Source organism: Eutrigla gurnardus (assembly GCF_963514095.1).
Source record: "Eutrigla gurnardus genome assembly, chromosome: 19".
Taxonomy (NCBI): Eukaryota; Metazoa; Chordata; class Actinopteri; order Perciformes; family Triglidae; genus Eutrigla; species Eutrigla gurnardus.
Genome location: NC_139930.1, coordinates 15,194,093 through 15,216,290, shown reverse-complemented (window position 1 = coordinate 15,216,290; position 22,198 = coordinate 15,194,093). Strand labels below are relative to the sequence as shown.

Genomic DNA, 22,198 nt, shown 5'->3' with positions numbered 1-22,198 from the left:
CAGAAATAAACAGAGAGCTCAAAGAGCTGCATCCAAGTTGTGTTGAGTAAAACTAGGTATTTATGACGGAATGGGTGCTTTTCACGGAATTAGGGATGGATATAGGATTTTAATCATTAAATTATGAGAAAAAAAACATTGGAGGTATTCATGGTAAGTTTCCATCATTGGGATGATCATGAATATCAGTGAAAAAGCCATCTAGCTCGCTATCATGGGCGAGGTTTTGTAAAGGCGGTATGCCTTGCTTATGCTAGTTATTTAAATGGAATGGAAGGCAGTTTAATGTCTTTCTTGTGTAAAACTCAATTATTATAACTTTATTGTTTATTTGCCAATTAGGCTACAAAGCTATGTGCATAATAACCAAAAGTTACATGCATGTTTTTGGCATTGTTGTATTTGTTCTTGTTGCAGACCACACATCCTCCAACTCAACACCCATAAGCCCCAGTGGTTCCAAATGCTGTGCTGTTGTGTTAACGCCAGTAAAGAAAGAGTCCAGCTAGTTTTGACTGACACCCAAAAGGTGAATATATCAACTATTCAAACAACAGCTGCACCCGAGTGAATACCTATTCAATAGTCTCAAAGTGTTTTCACTCTCGAGTAACTTTATGTAAAAGTATTTGAGGACAAGTCACACCTCGGTAATTCTTCTTTTGCAGATGAATATAAACATTCTCTGCACGGGGACCTTGGAGTTGAATAAAGTTTTAGAGTGAGTGTGGAAATGATTTTTCAACCACACAAATAAGTTTAGCACCAGAATACAGTGGATGTCTAATAAAGAGGCAAACAAGGAACAATACCTTTTCCACGTTTAACAAAAATAACTGGATAGAAAAAACAAAATGCTTCCATTCAACGACACCACACATTCCTGGAGCTGCGGCTCTCTGCAGCATATCAATGCTTTATTGATAAACCGCACCATATGGCAACCTTTCAAAATGTGACTGAATCCGAAACCTACGAATAAAACACACAAGTGTTTGTAATAAAAGCAACGTAAATATATCATGCGATTCTTGACAGGAGCTCCGGGCTGAAAATAAATCTACTAAAGACACAAGGTCTGTACAGTTTATCTCAATTTCCAGTAAAACCTTGGCGTCTTTGCACACAACACGCCAGAGCTAGCGAGTAGGAAGGTGGTTTGTACTGCGGCACTGAAAAGACAAGGCTGCCTTATTTCACATAGACGAGCAGGGGCCAAGCTCAAGGCACCGGAAGGCGTGTGATATCGGTCTAATAGTGGGTTGGCAGTTGTAATATGCGGAGAAGCGCGAGCAGGTCGAGCCAGCGACGAGAAAATAAGCTAAATATTCCAGTCATGAAACAGCGGGTCATCGCAGCAGTGTGCCTGTCGGCTCCCCTGAAGCAGATGTTGACTCTCTGCAACGGCGTCGGTGCAGCGCGATGCTGGATCGTTGCCACTTGGTTTCCCCAGCTCAGCTGAGACCTCACGGCAGCCCCCCCCCCCCCATGCAATCATATCCTGACCCCAAAGACACGTCCGTATCTCTCACTGAAAAGCCTCCAGTGGGCGGATGCGGGGGATTATTTCAACAAGGCGATGCCACGGGGGGGACAAAGTCACCATAATGTTATCAATAAGCCATAACCACCCGGCCCCTCCGGTGACAAGTGAGTCATCCTTCTGAACTCATCTGTTAAATCTGCTTGAGATGGACCAGGAAACTCAAGTAAAATAGCAGATTCAAGTTTTTAAGTCTCTGTTTTCCTTAGAAAGGAGCTCAACTCAACGTTATACAACTCGTCCTCATCCCTCTCCTCCTCTAAGGCCGAGCCCTTCTTTATTTTCTGTCCTGCTTTTGCAGTAGAGCTACTGCAGCCCCCTCACTCCCTCGTGCTCCCATAGCCTTTCCATCGTTCCTGCTTATCGACCTGTTTCTTCAATCCTCCAGTGCCCCGATGTCCTGCTTTCCCTCCGCTTCTTCTGTTTCATTTTCCTATTTTTTTTTCTCTTTCCCTTTCCTTAGATCCACCAGCCTCTTCGGGTTATCATTCCGCCGCAGTTTGCTTTGGCTCATGTGACCCGCGTGCTCACTCTCCTTAACTTGGGCTAAAATAAAGGCTTTCCTCTGGGACATAAATGCTTGTTTACTATTCCACTAAACACATTACTGCCACATTTGCATGCCGCTCGTGTGCGTTCTCACTGCATATACACTTGCAAATCAAATCATCCCATCTTCTGAAAGCATAGCCGAGGCTTTTGACCTACCTGTGTATTTCAGTGTGTTCCTGCAGTTTCGGCACACACTGCAGCTGCTGGCAAAGCAACACCCCACTGAGGTGAGGTGGCATGGTGACCTGTCGGCAGTGAACACCCCGCTCCCCATCTAAACTAAGGCAGTTTAACCTGCTGTGGTTTTTTTGTAAGTAACCGCAGCAACATTCAATGCTGCTCTTCAACAGCTGCCCTAACATATAGCGTGTCACTAAATCAACTCCAACTTTTCATGTTTCCGTTTATTTCTGCCAAAAATGTCACATTTCTATAGATTCTGCAGCTGTTAATCCTCCTGATCATCTAGCTTTTCTTTCCAAGTGTAAGCATAAACTTTGTGAGGTCTTCCCGTGTCATTTAGAGAGAGAAATGGAACCAACGAATAATGACAAATAAAAGAAAAAAACGCAGATTTAGTGACACATGAGCCTGAAAGTTCAGATGTGAGCCAAAGACCACACCACTTGGCTCGGGATCTCCAAGGGGTTTTAATTGTCCATGCATGTGTGTATCCACAGCATTAATGTGTAGATTGTTTTCTTGCCACATGGGTACACACATATTACACAGCTGGCCAGCACCAGCTTAGATCATCTCCTTGTTGAATCAGCCCTGACGGCACATGTGGATCAGCACAGCACAGCCATATGTTCCACTGCCTCTTCCCCTGCCGTCTTAACACTAAGCTGTGTCCCTGACAGATGGCCCAGCTGCTTTAACATGACCATATTATTTTGTCATGTACAGTACAAACTGCAGAATGAGTCTGTGGCGAAAGCTTTTATATTTCCGGGGGAACTGAGTTTGAGAGGAGGACTGCGTGGACCTGGAGATGCAATTACTGTCTGTGTGCAAATAAAAAAAAAAAAAACGTTGCATGCATTTCCTGCTCTTCCTCTGAGCCAACAATCGATCTAGCAACCAGAAGATGTCCACCTTGAGGAAGAGACGCCTAATCTAATCTTCCAAAGGCTGCACAGACGGAGGAGAAAACAATGGGAATGTGATGGTTTATGACTTCTGGACAGAATCGACAGAATTAAGGATTTGTTCCCTCCAGCCAGGTTCCATGATCTCATCTCTGCTAAGCATTACATGTAACCTTATAGCGTCTCAACGTAGATTGTTGCTTCATTCATGCCTACCTCCAGGAAAGATGCCTCTTGCTCCATTTGTTCTGAGGGTTCAGGCCTCGTTTCCTGCGGCCCATCGTCACCTCGGTCTCGGGAACATCTGGCAGAGAACATCTGGGTGTTTTCATGAGACCCAGCGTGGCTTGGTCTAAAGGGAGAGAAACGGTAACAGTAACACAGACTAATGGAGGCGCATTAATGAAACCAAATATTAATACGACACCGCAAATAGAACTTCATTAATTGAGCTCCGTGGAAAACTTAACGACTTAACGTGTGAATGTAGATTAACACAGTGGACGACACCCGCCGGTGCGGCTCAACATCTGTTTGTGAATCACTGTTTCAGGAGCCGTAACTCAGACTGCATGCGCTCGTATGCATGCGTGTGTGTGTGTGCATGTGCGGGAGGCGGAGTGTCCACTTAGGCGATAAATCATACGCGCTCTGTGCGATACCCGCTCACATGCACAATCACACTCCCTCCTGCACACTACTGCTGGGGCCATAAATTACACTTGCTTGCAGACACCCTCCGCTGTCTTAAAGCCATTCCCACAGTATCAGGCTGTCTACCCTCCACTGTTGTGTATGCGAGCAGCGTGGCGCAGCGGTGTGTGTGCGTTACAGAGAATGATATTGTTTGGAGAAGAGCACTGTGTGTGTGTGTGTGTGTGTGTGAGTGAGGCCGACTATAAACTGCATGTGCGAGAAGTGATGTGTAAGGGAGAATAGAAGGAGGTTTATCAATCAATATACTGTTTCACACATACCGCTATTATCAATCACATATCATGCAGCACTGTCATTTCCACTGTGGACGTGTGTGACAGCCAGAGTGATTTATGTTTAGGAGGTGTTCCGGGGGCGTGGCGACATCTAGGCAACACGGTACAAAACAGACAAAATGCGGCTTTCTTCATGTTCTACGGTTGTTCTGTCAGAATGATTGACTCAACTGGCGGTATCTAAAGCTGTGTTTTGTGTTGGATGTTGTATCTTTTTTTTCTTTTTCTCTATTCCACACACACACACATGGTGCTTCCATCCATAATCCTCCCCTGTCAACGCAATCACACACAGCCACATACCTAAGACTCCGGTCTCCCTCAGCCCTCCGTACTTCTGCATGGCTTTGATGGCCTTGGTCAGGGCCTCCTTGGTCTGAAGCTGACCAGTCACTGGGTCAGGGGGCGGGAGGTAGCCAAACTTACTCAGCCAGTCCTGGAAGGGAAGAAAAAAGCAGACACATGAGTTCAAGAGTCACCCACAGGCATTTCAAGGACTCCAAGTATCCCAAAGCTGCTGAGAGAGTCTGACACCTGCTCATGTTTACTGTCTGTGGATTCATATCTAACTATAAAGCAAAGCTCTCTGTCTGTGTCTTCTTTTTTTTTTTGAAAACCCCGAGAACTGCTTCTCCGATCTACTTCACATTTGGCGCGTGCATTGCCGGGGTGGCAAGGGAGTGCTTTGTAGAATTTGGTCCAATTTGCATGTTCAATATATGAATAAACAAGCTTTGAATAAACAAGGGGCAGAGCTTCGGGCTCTGCGGTCCAAGATGTCCGCAGTTGGAAGACAGCGGCTCACTGATTTAAGTTTACCGTTTCTGATCCTGGATGTAGCTAATAATGCTACATGAATGCTGGGTAATATTACAACTGAGAGCAGATAGCCTAGGATACATGGGAACAGCACATAACTTATAACTTTGCAGCTTCCACTCCATTAAATCCATACTCTACTTCATAACCACAGAGTGACCCCGACCTGGGTCTGTTTTTAAGGGCCGGATTTAGGGATCTGAGGGCCCCAGTCAGCATTCTCTAACTGGTAATGTTGGTATGGGCAGTGGCAGAAGTACTCAAAATGTTTGTAAAGTAAAACCATTAAGTATTAATAGTAAAACTATAAATACTTGCACGGGAACATTTTTGACGTCAAGTGAAGAGTGAACACTTGAACATGAGACATTATCAACACAGTTTACCCATAAATCCTCGACACAAAATGAATCACAGATATTTCGACGCGTTGCAGAGAGAAATAAAATCAAGCACAGACGCTTTAACGTGAATAATGCGTTCCAATTAGGTGTTCTACCTCCAGGACTCCGGTATAACACATGACGGCTCGCTGCTCGTGGCCTACTGGGACAATTAAAAAGAGCACACACACATAATTGTCGTTATTAGCAACACCTGCTGCTTTCTTGTCACGACGGGGTAAGCCGACGACGTTGTCCTGCATTGTATATAAATGACGGCACGCTCACCCAGTGACTCACACAAGCATACGAACATTAGTCAAAATGATCACACACTGACTGCTGAGACAAACGGCGGATTAGATTGCTTACTTAATCATGTGTGAAGGTAAAATACACACAATGTCCAATTTCACAAATTGATTTTTTACGCATGCGGTGTGAACTGAATTTGTAATAGTTAAATAGAAATAAACTGTTTTTTTTTCAACAGCAGACATTTTGACTCGCAGAAGAGCACAGGTGTTACCGTTAACATTAACGGTGGCTCCGTTCCATTAAAGTGTCCCAGTAGCATCATTCATTTCTTTATTTGCACCCGTGTTTTTCCCTCTGAGTTGCCACAAAAAGCCCTATTCATCACTTGCCTCCCCATATTTTTGGATCGCTTTTTGCGACTTGTTAAAATTTCTTTGGGCTGTTCAAAGGAATTATTGCGACTTGTGTGATTACCGCTGAGAAGTCTCTCCCCGGGGTTATTTTATTCATATTCAAGCTGTGTCAATTTGATGGTGAAAATAATTTGTTTCCGGAAATATTCATTTCCGTTTCATTTTTTCAATTATTATATTGGTCTCCTTCTTGCTGTGACTCTGTCTCTTGTTGTCGGCTTGCTGATGGGTTTGAACGGCACTAATCAGAGAAATCAAGAAAACTCTTCTTGATGGACAACAATGGGAAATTCCCATTGACTTGCTGTAGTTGAAGTTCCTGTCTGTTGCCTCGTTCACTGAAAAACGAAGTTTGACTGTGGATACAACGTGTCCGAATAACGACTCAGACAATAAACTTTGTTACCCGAGTAAAGTTCTTGTAACTGTAAAACCCAATGAATTATGCTATAATGCATGTGTGCAAAATAACTCCCCAATGTGTTTATACACAATGCCATCTTTTATTTTAATATCCTGATAAATGTCACGGAGACTTCTTTTCATTTTCTAATAAAACAGAAGTTACTGTCTATGTGAGGATGTGCTTTTAGCATCCGTGCTCATGCCAGATGGTTGAGACCTGCATAAGAAATAAAAGGATGGTGACAGCATTTATATTAATTAACATAATAATCATAATATATATGCTGTCATCGTCCTTTTTATTTCTAAGCCAGGTTTCAACCATCTGGCATATATTATATAAAAGCATATATAATCATATATCCAGCAGTTAAAGGTTACAAAGATGAGGCAAATGTAGAAAAGGGCATTGGGACGGTGGGCCAGGTTGCGATGCTGAGTTGGAGGTTCTAGCTAAGCACATTTAAGGTTCAGAAGCCACCCGACCCACTTTTCAGTGTCAGCATAACGAACGTTTTGGCAAGATGTCAAGGAAAAAACACAAAAGATATCAGGCAATATCGATCGCTGTTGTAAAATTTCCATGTCAGGCTCTTGCCGTCCGCAGAGAAGTTGGAGTAGAGGGTCGGATACAGAATGCCCAGACAGCCGCTGTACGTTCGAGGACCAGCTTGCTACCACTTGAACCCTTCCAGAGTATTTTACTCATCCACTCTGCTCTCCTGCTATTAAATGAATCGCTTTTTTTACCATATCTAGTCCAGAAAAGAACAATGTGGATATTACAGCTAGGATCTGCATATCCATAAAACGCATGTATGCCTTGGGGGTTCTTCTGACTACAACCGAGCAATTTCTGCACACACGTTAGTGTTGAATCCACTAAGAGAGCATCAATCAAAAGTGCTGTCTTTGTTGGTTTTAAAGCAGCACAGCGGACGGCGATATGTGCTGTGCCTTTAAAACACGGAGGCAAGTTCAAGGTGTTTTTGTATGAGGCTCGGAGATGTGCAAAATGGGAAAATAATCAGTTAAAGTAAGTCGAAATTAAATAAAATAAAAATATACACACTTAGTTGGACTGCAGTAGCTGCATTTAAAATAGAGATAGAGATGATCTCGTAGAATTAAAACACAATCCAGTCCAGGTAACCCGCTCATGTGTGTAATTAAACTGGGTTTAATCCACATGAAAGTTGTTGGATAGGCATTTCTTAATACTGTACATCGTTTCTAACACAATGAAGAGCCACAGCACGCATATTATGCAACATAAATTGCAACACTCAGCATGAGAAAACCACCATGAGTGTCTTATTCCACTGTTGAAACTGTTCAGAATCCTTGAAGCAGCAAAAGGCACGACATTCAAGGCCACGTTTGATTACACAAGAAAATAAGAAAAGAGAAAGTACAGCGTGAAGAGGGATGAAATATCTCTCGTGCAGGGACAGAAACGGCTGCATATTTATGATAAAGAACTGAAACCACCCCTGCTCTCGGAATCTGTGATTAACTGCAGCGCAAAGGGGGATGACGCCGATGGCTGATACTCCAGCCTTCTTTAATCATGCGTTATTAGGATGAGCAGACAGAGAAAACCAAAAATAATGTGCGACACTCCAGTATTCCCCATATTCCCCTACCTCAAATGAGAGGCATTCAGAAAACATGCTCTGCCAAAGCTGCCAATGCAGCAAGCTCCCCTTTTTTTCTGAACAATCAAATCGCTGCTGTATACAGTAGTAATCCGTCGCCTTCCAGTCGCTGTGCTGTGGTCGGCATAAAAGTTTCTTTCGCCGTCTTGACCAAGTTGCAGAACGGAGCCCAAAAATCAGCCTACCGGTATTCTACAAACAAGTAGCTCAAGAACTTAGGAGTTCCTTGTGTCACACAAAAGGTTATGTAAGAACAAAAAAATAAAGGTAAACAAGAGGAATGATTGTCTTTGACATGTTTGCCCAATTAAATAGTTTCTACAAAATCTTCTCTGTAAATATAGAATATGTGCAATTGTTAATTATTCCACATCTCCCAGATCCTGTCCGGTGATGAGGTGGTTCAATAAAATGCAGTTTGTCACTGTGGTGTGGACACACAGCGTGGTCATTGTCCTCTGATGTCATGAGTCCCAACTCATCCATCCATCTAGCTGTCAGGGCTGCCTGCTGCTAAGAAAGGCTGACTGTACAGCGAGTGTGGGTGTCAGCATGTTATGTGTGAATGAGAAAATAGAGTCAACAGAGTAAAAAAAATAAATAAATAAAAGGCGAGGAGAGATGAATAGAAAAAAGGAAAAGGTGTTAAAAGGGGTGAGAAGGAAGGAGACCTCTGATGAAGAGGGTTTCTTGAGTGTTAAGATCGGCTCGTCCTCACGGGAACCTTCGGTTGTACATCCTGGTGAACATCAAACCGAACCACTGACTATGATTTTACACACCACGAGAGAGAGAGGGAGTGTGTAAATGTGAGTCATGCATGAGCTGCATGAACAACATCCACCACAAAAACAAGGAAGAAAGAGGAAACAGCGCACACACACACACACACACACACACACACACACACACACACACACACACACACACACACACACACACACACACACACACACACACACACACACACACACACACACACACACACACACACACTGAGGCATCCCGTGGTCCCAACTGGCCTCATTCCACCCAAGGACAGAGGCGAGTGTGTGACATATACTGCATCTACTGGTGTGTGTTTTAATACCAACTTTTACTTTGACTTGAATCGACTAAAGGGGAGCGTAGGGGTGGTTTTTATAAGTTCCCGTGAGACCTCCGCTACTATTTTTCCAGGATAAAAACACGTTCCATATACTCAAAATGACCGCAACTACTGTTTTATACCAAGGACAAAAACACCCAACTTCATAGCCAATTTTCAAGCCAACTAAGGGAGAGTTTTGGTAATATAAAGACACACTTAAGGGTTTATACTACACATGTAGAATCACCATAAAGAGGGTTAAGGATCAATGTGGAATTAATTAAAGAGAAACAGAGACACACAGAAACGGTGAAAAGTGTGGATTTATAGTTCATTCTGAAGTTTGATGAAAATTAATTTGGGTCTATTTTTTTGAGAGTTTAATGATGAAAGTCCTGGAAGAATAACAGGCATTGATAGTAAGAATAATACTATATGGAAACAACCATTTACAAACGCCCACACAACTCATGCATATAAATCTCATTTAACCAGTTTTATGTGTGCAAGCGTAAGGTTGTTTATGCGGAAGTGTTTTAAAAAATACTGTTTTTTGTGTTGGAGGAATGTGAGAAAGAGGTTTTCTTCAATAATCCAAGGGAACAGAAACATAGAAGGATCATCAAAGAAAAGTGTCAAATTCTGCAGTGTGTGCAATTCTTCTACATGTTTTGCATTATTAACCAAAACTAAGTTGACTAGTAGCCACACAAAAATATACTTTTTAATAATCTTAAAGATCAAGTGTATTTCATGGAGAACATTGGCACATGTTCAACGTCATTTCATTCTAAATCTCTCTACTGGCCATATTACCCCCCACATGTTAAAACCTTGGATCACAAAGATCTGTCTTTCTAATATCTTTCTATTCTATCTATAATTCTCCCTCCTCCTAGCGCTCTCCCCTGCCTCCCTCACTGATGAGTTGCTCCTACACATCTCCCCATGGGGTTAGCCAGTGGACAAGACAAAACAGCGGCATGAGGGAAAGAGGAAAGAGAGAGGAAAGGCGTTGATTGAGGAGAACAGTAGAGGGATGGAAACATGAAGCAGATCTCATCAGCTCATCCTCCTTATCGCTTGCAGGAGTCAGATGGACGAAAGGCAGAGTAGATGTTGGACAGCCAGATGAGGTAGGGATGGGTATGTTGCAATCACAACAAGGATAACAGGAATGTAGGAATTTAAGAAGATTCATGCTTTGTTTACTTGCAGGATGAAGCGTTTGGTTGAAACTCACTCTGCACTGTGCAATGTGCGAAAGTGTGGTTGGGATTAATATTCCTCTTAATGAGACACTTTGATCTGCCCCAGTTGTTTTCACTTCAGAACATAAGCAGTAAGCATTTTTTACTTATTTTACATTTTATTGCAATATGAGTTTTTAAAATAAAGGACTGAACATAATGTTCGTTCCCTGGTTTTACTGTATTATTATTATTATTATTATTACAACACGTGCCATGAATCAAACTACTTAGTTCTCAGATTAGGTTCCTATGCAAAATTCAAAAGGATTAGTCAAATAAGTGATTCTACAAAAGAGTGGGGAAAAAAAAACAATACAGCAAAGTGTTAGAACATCATTTCCAATCACTCTGCATGCTGTTCAATGCTTCGCTAAGGTGGCACACGGTTTTTCACAAGGTGGGTGTAAAATGACCTGCTGCAATGTTGCAGGGAGCCCCATAATGTGCGAATACAAAAGCCCTGACAGGTTTGTCAATGTAACTGCTTATTTATCGTGCCTGTAATTTTAGACGTGTTGAATAAGCAATTACACGAAAAACCAAGGTGCACACTCACAAAGGGCCCCGGTTATGTAAAGAACTAGAAAATGGCCCAAATGTTTCGGAAAGAAAAGAGAAAACATTTACCTGCAAACCAAAACTTTACAGAAAATGTATGAAGTTTAAATAAATAAATAAAAAATACATTGGACGATTCTGGCATCACTCATTTTGATGTGATGCTATTGCTTACAGTGTCAAATGTGGTTTACAGCATTTTTATTCTGTGTACACGTCCACATTTGCATTAGCTCAAACCTAGAAATATCCATTTTGGGTTGGAAGATTAAAATGATGACAGTCACCAGATTATTATACAGAAAAAAATGTGAAAAAAAAAACAAGAAAAAGGTTTTTCTACATACGGATTACTGGATATTTCACCTCTTGTCTGAGTGGGGGAACATCACGACAGATTATGCAACCTATGACAGGGCGGTGATGCTGCAGCTTTTGATTAAAAGTGGAAAGCCACAAAAGGTTAGGAGCCGCTGCATTAGAGGATATTGCCACTTAAGTTATCAACCAAGAAACATTACCAGAACTAATGCGGTCGTCAGGTCTCGTCCTTTTTTACGGATCCCAGAAAATGCTTAGCAACAAGTGAGTCTCCCGAGTTTTTAACACAATTCACAAGTCTTTGATGAAGCTACAAAGCACTCCAGTAAACAACAAATCCCAGTTTGCATTTCACCCACACTTCTTTGTAATGGGAGGTGGAAATAAATCCATACGGTGTTCTAAGTTTAGTCCTGCTTTAATTTAATAGTTCTTATACGCGTGTGCACATGCTCAAACAGATGTCAATGGCTACTAAAGTGGGTATTAAATCACCCATGGTTTTGTTTGCTCTTTTTTCCGCTACATTATCTGTGAAATAAAATTAGTTTGCTCTGAAATGTGTGAGCCAGTGACTCGTTATATTATATTATTATAGATGTAAAGATTTTCTTTTTTATTTCATCTTTTACATCTCTTCCGTCACTCCTTTTTTTTCTTTCTCTACCAGTTTTCACTTTGATTTCTCTGCATGGACGTACACCCGTTCTCCCGACTTGTTTGGGCAATGCTTCATATTCACCGGCCTGTTCTGATGAAAAATAAGAGTGACACCCAGCATGATTGAAAAACAGCGTCGACACCGAGAAAGAAAAGTCACATACACCAGAGAAGACGACAAATCTGTCCTATAAACAGCCCTCGAACAGAGCATTCTGTATCTGACTGCATTCCCCTCATCCTCCTGTTACTGGTTAAAGTCATTCCGACATCATGCAACACATCCTGTCAGATGGGGCGAACTCTCTTCCCCAAAAGGGTCAAAGTTCACCCTGCCACCCCTTCAGCCTCTATATAAAGCTTGATATGTTTCATCCTCCCTGCTGGTCTGACAAAACCGTCCTCTGTTTTTCTCCACTGAACAGCTGCTGAGTCTTTTCCAACCTTATTGACGAGGAATGAGGCAGCGGGAGACGTTTAACCCCGCAACCTCGCCCTCCTCTCAAAGTCCGATGGCGCTTCAGTGTTTACATTGTTCCGTAATGCCTCAGGGACCAGGCGGACCTTTACTTCCCGGTCTGTTGAAAGGTCATGAAGCAGTGAAGTGCTACTAGGAAGCAATAGCACTTAAAGTTGGGCTGAACGAGTGGAGTCTCCACCCGGCGGAGTTTAAATGTTTTGGAAACCATCAAGCGACTCGTTCCTCGCGGCAAAACATAGGGATAACCTTTAAAAGCTGCTCTCAAGTGATCAAATGATTCATCACATGATCAAATAAGAGAAAGACTTTACCACATCCATCCCATTTCCCCCTCTTTTAAAAAATGTGTGATATTTCTAATATCTTCAGGAGAAATTAAAGGTGAAGTTGTCTCGTTTCTTGTAAAAACAAATCAAACCAAAGCTATGTTTACATTCCCAACAGCCTTAAGGTCTTATAAAATGCATTTCCACCTTCATAACAGATTCACGTTTTTAAGTATTTTATATAATGGTTTGTTCAAATGAATGTTTGCTTGCTTGCAGTCTTCTTCGTTTGTTTTGTGTGTTCCTGTCGTCAACTGTCAAGCTGTGGAGGAGCGTGAACCCAACGGCAGGGTGATTAGGGATGAGATGGGGATGACGTGACAGAAAACTGGCCAAAGTGGGGAGAGAAAAAAAAAAAAGACCAGAGCAAACCAAAAAGCAGCCAGTTTGCTGAGAAGACAGAGGGTGCGGTTACAAGCACAGCAAACCAAATCAACGACAGCTTTATACTATAGATTAAGATATTTTCTAGCTTTTTTTAATTCAAGTTCATAGTAAATAAATAAATAAATGGATGTGGTGTGTTATCGATAAAATGGCACACAAAAAATGGATGTGGAAACAAACACTCTGATGCATAAAATATTGCAGGACTGTTCAAAAACCATCTCCTAGTGCACACAAAAAATTCTTCATCCTCCCGTGTCACATCAATCATCACAATATCTCTGCTCTTAGCCGAGGAGATTTCCCCATAACACCCAGGGAGTGCATGCAATAGCTGCAGCGATGCTATCATTCTCCAAAGCAGTCGAGAAGCAGCTTTCCATTTTATATCACCAGCTTATTCTGAGGAAAATCGTATACTTTAAGCACTGCGCCGGAATGATATAATAGGCAGGCGATGACAGCTCGTGCGTTTGACTGAGGAGCTCATGAAAAAAAAAAAAACGGAAACAGCAGCAGACTTTTAAAAGCAAACAACATTTTCCTGAAGAAATGATGGATTTAGTCTCAACTGTGCACCTGTCTCTCGCCTCCGCTGTTAACACAGGAGGTGAGAGAAAACAGGATATAAGGAATAGTGGGAGAGAGAAAGTGTAGGTTACATACAGCCTAGAAACGTGTGATCACACACACACACACACACAAAATAAATAAATAAATAGCAGCCAGATTACCAGGCAGTAAAAAAAAAAAGTGAGAATTTAACTGAGCCAGACTCTCTAGTCCAAGGAAGATGAACTGGATGCTGCACCAGCTAGGGAGCCAGACCACATCTGTGATTTAACACCCTGGTGCTGAGTGGTGTGATCTACAACAAGGATGTTCAGTCTGAATCTCAGGAGGTGTAAAGGTAAAACAAACCGCCGTCCAACGAAAATGTGATCATCACCAACTGTAAATGTATAAGTCAACCACCCGGTGCTTTGACGTGCAGTGGAATATGCCACTTCAGAATCCACCACACCTTCCCTGTTAGAACGGGAATAAGACAACCGTCAAAACACAGTCTGCATAGTGCACCACTGACAGCACAATGCTTTTGTATTTATGAGAGCCACTAAAAATAAATGGTCAAAATTGTCATATTGACATTTAATGCATTATGATAACTCATTCATTTAGTCCCTTAAAGGTTGCAGGTGGCTGCTGGTTTGCACACGAAGCCCTTAGATGTAAAAAAGGGACACATTAGTCAGACTCCGTGATACAGCGCGTTAAGCGAGAAACCCGGAAAACAGTAGTGCTGTGTGTGCACTACACTAACAGCATATGTTGACCCGCGGGTCACGCTTAATCCCAGATGTTCCTCCAGTATGTGCCTCTGCATGCGTGTGTGAATGTGACATTGGCCCTTTCCGAGCATGATGTCAGAGAGGGTAAGAAGGACACGTTGAATGGAAACGAGGGGCATCGTTTCTCCCTCTCTCCATCTAATGGTATGTGTGCTTTAGAGGACGGAGGCACTACACAAAGAGAATAACAATGGTTGGAGGGACTGTGTTCCGCGCCGATTGTTCACGTCTTTGAACTACTGGAAGAATATTATTGGGGCTCTTACACTGCTTTCCTTTTGCTGTGATTATTCATTATTCTTCTTTTCAACTTTTCTTTTTTAACTGTAAATCTTAAATTATATATTTCTTTTCTAACATTGGATCAAGTGACCATGTGCGATGCAATAGCTGGCAAACCCAGTGAGTTAAAGCCAGTTAAGTTCCAGATATTTTCTAAGGAGTTGGTGAAGGCCAAACCAGAGACGCAATGTCGAGTAGAAGGAGTGAATATTTAATTTAGCCAAGAACCAGAACCCTCTGTGTCTGCTGGATGAGAAATATGGATGCGAGTGATGATATTGCGTGCTGCCTGCTATGGAGTTATTATAGTCCAAGGGGCTAAAAAACACTTCAACTCATTTCTGTATACATTCAGCATTACATGTTCATTTCAATGACATTGCACTTAATTTGCGATCTTTCCAACCACGCCGTCTCCTTCTATCGAGTGTCCACCTGGCACGTCTAAAGGCTTAAACTGAGTGAACAGAGGGAGGCAAGAGGTTAGGTATGAAGTGACAGAATGAAATCCACCTTCCCTCCGTTGTCTTGGGGAATATACATAAGGTCAAGACAGATGGTGAGTGAGATGGATGAGCTCAAGTCAGGGTGCAATGAGAATGCAGTTTTTTATCTGCCTTAGAGAGAAAGGCCCTGGGAGAATACTGTACAACAGGCACCACAACTAAATGTTTCAACAAGATGGAGAAGACAAGGGAAAAGATTAAAATGTACTCTTATCACCCGTTGTTTTCTTAGCCATGCAAGCAGAATAGCTCAAGGGATGGAGACGTGTCTCATTCAGTTTGTCGGACCACTTCAGACATAAATACCTCCACAAGTAGTCATGAACTATAGTACAGGCATTCATGGCCCCCAGAGGATAAACCCCTCTGATGCTGGTGATCTCCACGCTTCTCCATTGGTTGACCACCATGCGGTCGACTGTCTCAGAGTGAAATATATCAACAGCTATTGCAAAGATTGTCATGGATTGGGTTACAGATATTCCATATATCCCCAGAGGATCCATTGTCATGACTTTGGTGATCCTCAGACTTCTCTTCTAGCACCAACAGCAGGTCAAACATAGGCGTCCGTGGCAAGCTATGTTATATATTGTTACACATTGTGTGTGTATGTATGTAGCCGACTGTAGGCTATGTTTGTGCGTCAATTAAATGTGATAATAGGTTACTTATGGGACTCCAGGGGTGAGTTTCACCCATTCACCTTCCACATCCTGCTCCCTATACATACTTTGTGTTCTATATATTACTACTACTACTGCTACTATGGGTTTCTGACAGAAAGGGAGTTCTTCTGGAGATAAGATGATTTTGAAATATATCTGCGTGAACTTATTTTGTCAGAATGATATGAGCTTATGAATTAAAAGTTGATGAGTCGGTATCCACCCTCTGAGTCTGAAGAATTAAAGAAAGCCTCGTGAGATTGGTTCACATTACATGAAGGCTCGTTTGTTGAGTAGTTTTAGGCGGTGCTCTCGTAGAGTACTTTTGCATCTGTCATATTCACAGAAATTCACAGAGTTGCGTGCAAACCTCGAAACCTCTCGAAGCTGTCTGTTATTTGACACGGAAATACGTTTGAATTCTGTTGAAAGTTTCTGAATTTTAAGTATCTTTGAAAGAGAGGGTCAGGTTTATTTAGTCAGTCCATGCCACCCATCAACAAGTCAATGTTATTGAGATACACGGAGAATTGTCAGTTTCTGATGTCTGAAATGATAGAGTGAGTGCTGCCTTGGAGACACATTAAACTCTACATAAAATTGAAGTATGCAACTTAAAGTGTTGTCTAGACATAATCTGTCTTTTAGCACCTTTCCATCATTCCTCTGCTCAAAAATAGTCAATCTCTCTCTCTTGATGTCTCACAGGTCCATTTGAGGAAGGTGTACGACTGAAATAAAAGAATTAGAATAAGAAACTTTCTTGAAAGCACACGTTGGTATTACAATGCAGTCGTCTTCCAGTTTCATAAGCTTTCAAAAACGTCCTAAAATGCAACATTTTAGACTCTTTGGTTAGAAAGTGTGATTTTCTTTTTCCTCTGTCAGTGAGAACAGTCAGATGTGCAAAACACGACGCATTTGCATTCGACATGAGCACACACTGACTCATTGAAACATTTTCCTAAATACTGTCATACTGTTGTGACTTCTTAACTTTTGAGGAAAGCATAACCAAAGTGTGTGTGGAGACTCAATTTTATGCATCAAGGAATGACGGCTCTTACAAAACAGCATGGGCATTCAGGTTACACTTTATATAACTTTGTTAAGTACATGCAGATGTTGAAAAGGCATGCTGACTTCCAACATCTTAGACTGTAGGTTAAATAACTGGGATTGCTACCCAAAGGAAGATCTTTTTCAAAAGGCAGGATAAAAAGCCAGCGTGGTGAGGTGGAAAAGGTCTGTACTGTCGATAAAATACAATAAGAAATAGTTTGATGGGAAGTAGAAGGGGAATAAAGGGATACGCAGTGGTGATACAGCCTGTGGGTTGCAGATTGAGGGCAAGGCATTTCTGGCTTTGTAAGCGACACACACAATGGAGGAATTATGGGTAATCAAACGCAATGTCAGGCAGCCATTAAAAAAAAAAGCTTGGCCTCAACATCTTCAGTTCACATGCATATTACATGTGCATGACAATAATCACGCTTCATACATTTTTTTGGGAGATGATATTCAGCTGAGATCCAATAAAATTCATGCTGCAGGTGTGTTCGTGCAACATTTATCAACAGGATCTTATTTCATGAACATTTTTTGAAATCCTGAAGATTTAAGTGAGTATAAATTAGGTTTGTGGGTGTACCCCGGGGCTGCTTCCCACTTGGACGTGCCTGGAACACCTCTAACGGGAGGCGTCCGGGAGGCATCCTGATCAGATGCCAGGACCACTTCAACTGGCTGCTTTCAATGCGAAGGAGCAGCGGCTCTACTTCGAGCTCCTCTGAGTCCAGCAGCCACCCTACGGAGGAGGCTAATTTCAGCCGCTTGTATCCGCGACCTCATTTTTCGGTCACTACCAAAAGTTCACGACCATGGACTGGTAAATCGAGAGTTTTGCCTTCTGATACAGCTCCCTCTTTACCACAGGTGTGGATTGCATCTTGCAATCATTTTATGCTCCCCATTACTTTCCCAGGATTCTGTAGTGCAGTTGTTGTGTAATAGTATAAATTCAATCCAAGAGGCAATTGAGTTCACACCCATCAATGCAATCGCTCCAAATGCACTCATCTTTCATACGTTTCTAGTGTGTTGATCTCCTCCCTTCCTCTCCGAGCTGCAAGACGTATACAATTTTAAATCAAAATATTTCTTTATTAATCAGTGGTTTCCTGCTGATGCAGCATTAACAGCCTGAGGATTTTTTCTATATATATACTTTCTGAATTAACATACAAAATCCCTGAAAATGTGTTTGCTGGAAGAGTATAGATGAAGCATTACACTTATATGCTTCTTGTAGCCAGACTGCTCTCCCACTGAATCTGATATACTGCCGTCATTATGTAATAAAATATAGATATTAGAGGTGAGACACATAAGCTCTTATATCCCTCCACAAGTGGACACAAGAGAGCAAACAACCACCAACACTACAGCGGTAAAACTGTCTGCGCCTTTAAGTAAGTAACATGTAAAGTGGATTATTTCATTTTTTTTTTTATTTAATAATTTGTGTGGGTACCCTGGGCCATACTGTAAATTAATTATTGATACGGTGATATGAGACTCGATATCATCTTTGGTTTGAACTGTATGTTTTGTGTCCTCCACACAACTGTAGGAGACGTAATTAATAGAATTTACAATCTTTACATAACAGTATTTTAATCTCACTTAATTTAAACCAAGACAGAATGAGCAAAGAGACCACATTAGATAAGAAGCGGTTGATGGTGTATATATATATATAGCTGGCTGAGATAAAACAGTATCATTTTCCTGAGGGGAGCCTCAGAAAGAAATGGTTTCCTGGGTGGAAAGGGTCAGCCGAGCTCTTTCTTGCTAATATCTTTGCTCTGCCTTCGTAGTTCTCAGCTAAGAACAGTCGGCGGCCTCTTTGCCTCGGGTACGACGATATATGCTGTGGTTTGACCCTCGGTGCGAGTCTGGGTTACGACACACACTTCACATAGGTGGAGAAGCCACAGACTGATGATAGTAGCTTGGTTTCCGCCATGAAAGAGAGCTGAAAATGAGTCCTCCACTGCGGTGTTGTTGATTTACTGGGCAAAGATGACAGAAATCAACTAGAGTGCTCAAGATTCTTTCCAAACACCACATTGCCAAGTGGGTCACCTCGCATCTGTAAGGTCGGTAGAGCTGTGCCTTCGGCAAACTTTGCCAGACTTGAGACACGGTACAATCCGTAGTTTCCAGCGGTAGTCCTGTGGTGCAACAGAGCTGGCTGCTGCTCTATGCGGCATCTTGAAAAAGACGCCGTAAAGACCACAAGAAATCTGTATTTCCATTTCCTCCAGCAGCGAAGAGGGCAGTTGTTCTTTCTTCTCATTTTCTGTCTTATACTCCTCCTCACCAAATGTTGGGTTTCTTCGTGCAATGTCCTTGGGACAGCACAGAGAATCAAGAGCATATTGGCACATCAACAAGCTCATATTGAATGTGTAAAAAAAAAAAAAGCACATGGCACGGAGTTAAAACAAAGAGAGAGAGAGATGTTGAAAAAGTAGGCGCCCCAGAAGCCAAGGTTGGAACCAGATGAGTCAGTGTTTGGATCTGCCTCTTCAACAAGAAAGGATTTGGTCAGACGACCACGAGGATGATGTTGTGAACACATACTTTTACTATTATCTCAGCCCGGTATGGATGAAAATACACTAAGTGCTAAGAACAAGTGACATGATATAAAGAGTGTGAAGGGTTTACTTAAGGTGACTCAAACAGACTTTTCACCCAGGAGTCCGGCGTTTGAGGCTAGTGTTCCCATCTAGAAGTGTTCTTGAGTTTTTCTAATACGTTAGTGATGCTTGTGATTTGTTTTTTGTACATGCCGTTTACATTTTACTTAGTTTACGTAATTAGGTATGTTTTCCTAAACCTATTTGTTGCCGCAACATACCTGCGACTGTTTCACTGTTATGATATGGATTAATATGTCTACCTATACACTTTGCCATGGGATCAATGGTGCTGAAACTTTCATTTTAATCATTGATCTGTTAGTTAATACTCTGTAAACTATTACCAATAGTCAAAAACAAACATATTTTAAACCTAAATTGATGTGTACACTGTGAGACGTCGACACTTTACTGGATCTTAATGGAAAGTGCGTACGTTGTACAATCACAACACGACCTAAATGATCCCAAATGAAACAATGGACCATCAGAATTGTTTGAGTAGCAGATGCAGTGGACTGACAGCCAAGGAGTGACATAATAATATCAATCTGTTACACATCAAAAGCCACTATTCTGTAAGCAGATGGCACGCACACCCCACCCTGCCGAGGCACTCAATCACCTCATTAGACAAGTACTTCCATCTAATGTGCTTATAATGGAACACATGGCTGACTTGTTGTAAGGGTACGTTCTGCTGGATGTGCACGCTTTAACACCCAGCCTCGCCTCGCAGCCGCAAAGTCAATGTTTAATTGCACATATCTAACTCTGGGATATAATTCAAATATAATTAAATTTGGTGAACCCACGTAAAAGGCAACAAAGTGTTTGTGTGTGCGCATCTGAGAGCGAGAGTGTGACAGCGAGGATTAAAAATACGGCTGGTAAGTGAATCATTTAATCCCTGGCTTAGAGACAGCTGGTTCTACGGAGGGTTGAGACACAACCTCTGTCTCCCGACCCGGGAGGAGAGGGAGGGAAGGGAAGAGACAGAGAGTGAAAGAGAAGGAGGGACAGATTTAAAATTGGTACCTCGCTCCCCTAGATCTTCAACAGTAAGTGACCTAGACATGCCTGGATAATGGAGGCTGCCATTTGTTCGATCCTGTTAAATATGGAGCAGTGAAAGAGGGAAGGACAGAGGCATTGATGGAGAGTTGGTAATAGAGGGAAAGGCATGTGAGCGGGAGTTAACTGACAGAGACACCGATGTAATATAACACGTATAATGGCTCTTGAGTGGGGGACAAAGGGCAGGGTGACCTAGTGGTTACAACGGTTTGAAAGGACCACACCAGTCTAATTCGGACTTCTCGCCATTAGCACAGATTTCCTGTCTTCAATACATTTTCTAAAAATCAGTGTTTGTGCGTACTTTAGTAGATCTGTGCCTCTACGAGACTGTTAAGGTAATTCAACCTTGTGAAAATCTTTTAAAGATGAGGTGTGTTTTAGCTAACCTTGACAAACATTCTTAAAAACACATTTTCAGGGAGAGAATATGCAATATGATTATTGAATATGGACAAACAAAATAAATATTTAGGTAAACAGGGTAGAGGTTAATGCAAAGTAGTTGGCCGATGTTGTCCATGGACAATGACATTTTAGTAACACTGTTATGGTCCTTTAAAGAGACACAACACTGCATATTTCTATCAGTTCTGTTTAACATTTGACCAGTTTTAATATCTACTTTCTGTCGTGAAAAGGGTGGCATGTCACTATACTATCGGTACCACTGTAGATGGTAAATAGACTTCACGACAAGGACACTTAGACCAAAGACCTGGACCACATCCAGCTGTATCTGTAGGGGTTTGTATCCACCTTCCATTGAAGTTGCTGATGTCAGTAAAGGAGACCAACAAGAAGAGTGAGACTGGTTTCCTAGCTCAAGGCTGCACATTGTGGCCGCACTACAAACATTACCAATCCAGCTCACCGTGTATTAGATTAAACGTGTTGATTCCAGGTGCAAATGCCGACCAAATGTGTTCTGGAAACAACATTTTTACAAACCATAAAGTCCTTTCCACTGCAGGAGAGAGTCCTCACATGTTCCATGAGTGGTTTGAGTTAAGGCTGTTTTTATTGGGAAAACCTGAGGTCTGGAATTTTTCCTTTTTAACAATGAACATTTAATTACATAATAGTATTTAAATCCCAAATCAACCTTTCCATGAATGCTATTACTTCCAAAAAACGATGGTGCTGCGTGCCCTTCTTCGCCCTCCTTGACATCATTACATCTGTGTTAGTTTTGAATACCAAGTAGGAAACAGCACTTTTCAGCATGTTTATAGATCCCTGTCAGGTTATTAAAAAGCAAAAGAGTTCAGTAAACTCAAGCACTGTTTGCAGTTTATTACATGTGGATTTTTTAATCATTGTGGAGGTCGTCTGTGATCGTAATGCCATGCGAATCTGCCATGACCATTATTTGTCAAGTAGAAATTCCACTGCAAATTACCTACAATA

General features: G+C 41.9%; 1 protein-coding gene across 1 annotated transcript in view; it reads right to left on the bottom strand.

Moving 5' to 3' along the window:
- Nucleotides 1-22,198, bottom strand: part of mmp17a (matrix metallopeptidase 17a) — a 58,468-nt gene that overhangs the window by 20,259 nt on the left and 16,011 nt on the right. Inside the window, exons 2-3 of the mRNA XM_084035309.1 lie at nucleotides 4,482-4,614; nucleotides 3,403-3,538 (exon numbers count right to left, since the gene is read on the bottom strand). Coding sequence (XP_083891435.1) covers nucleotides 3,403-3,538; nucleotides 4,482-4,614 — 269 coding nt within the window. The remainder of the gene's footprint in view (nucleotides 1-3,402; nucleotides 3,539-4,481; nucleotides 4,615-22,198) is intronic.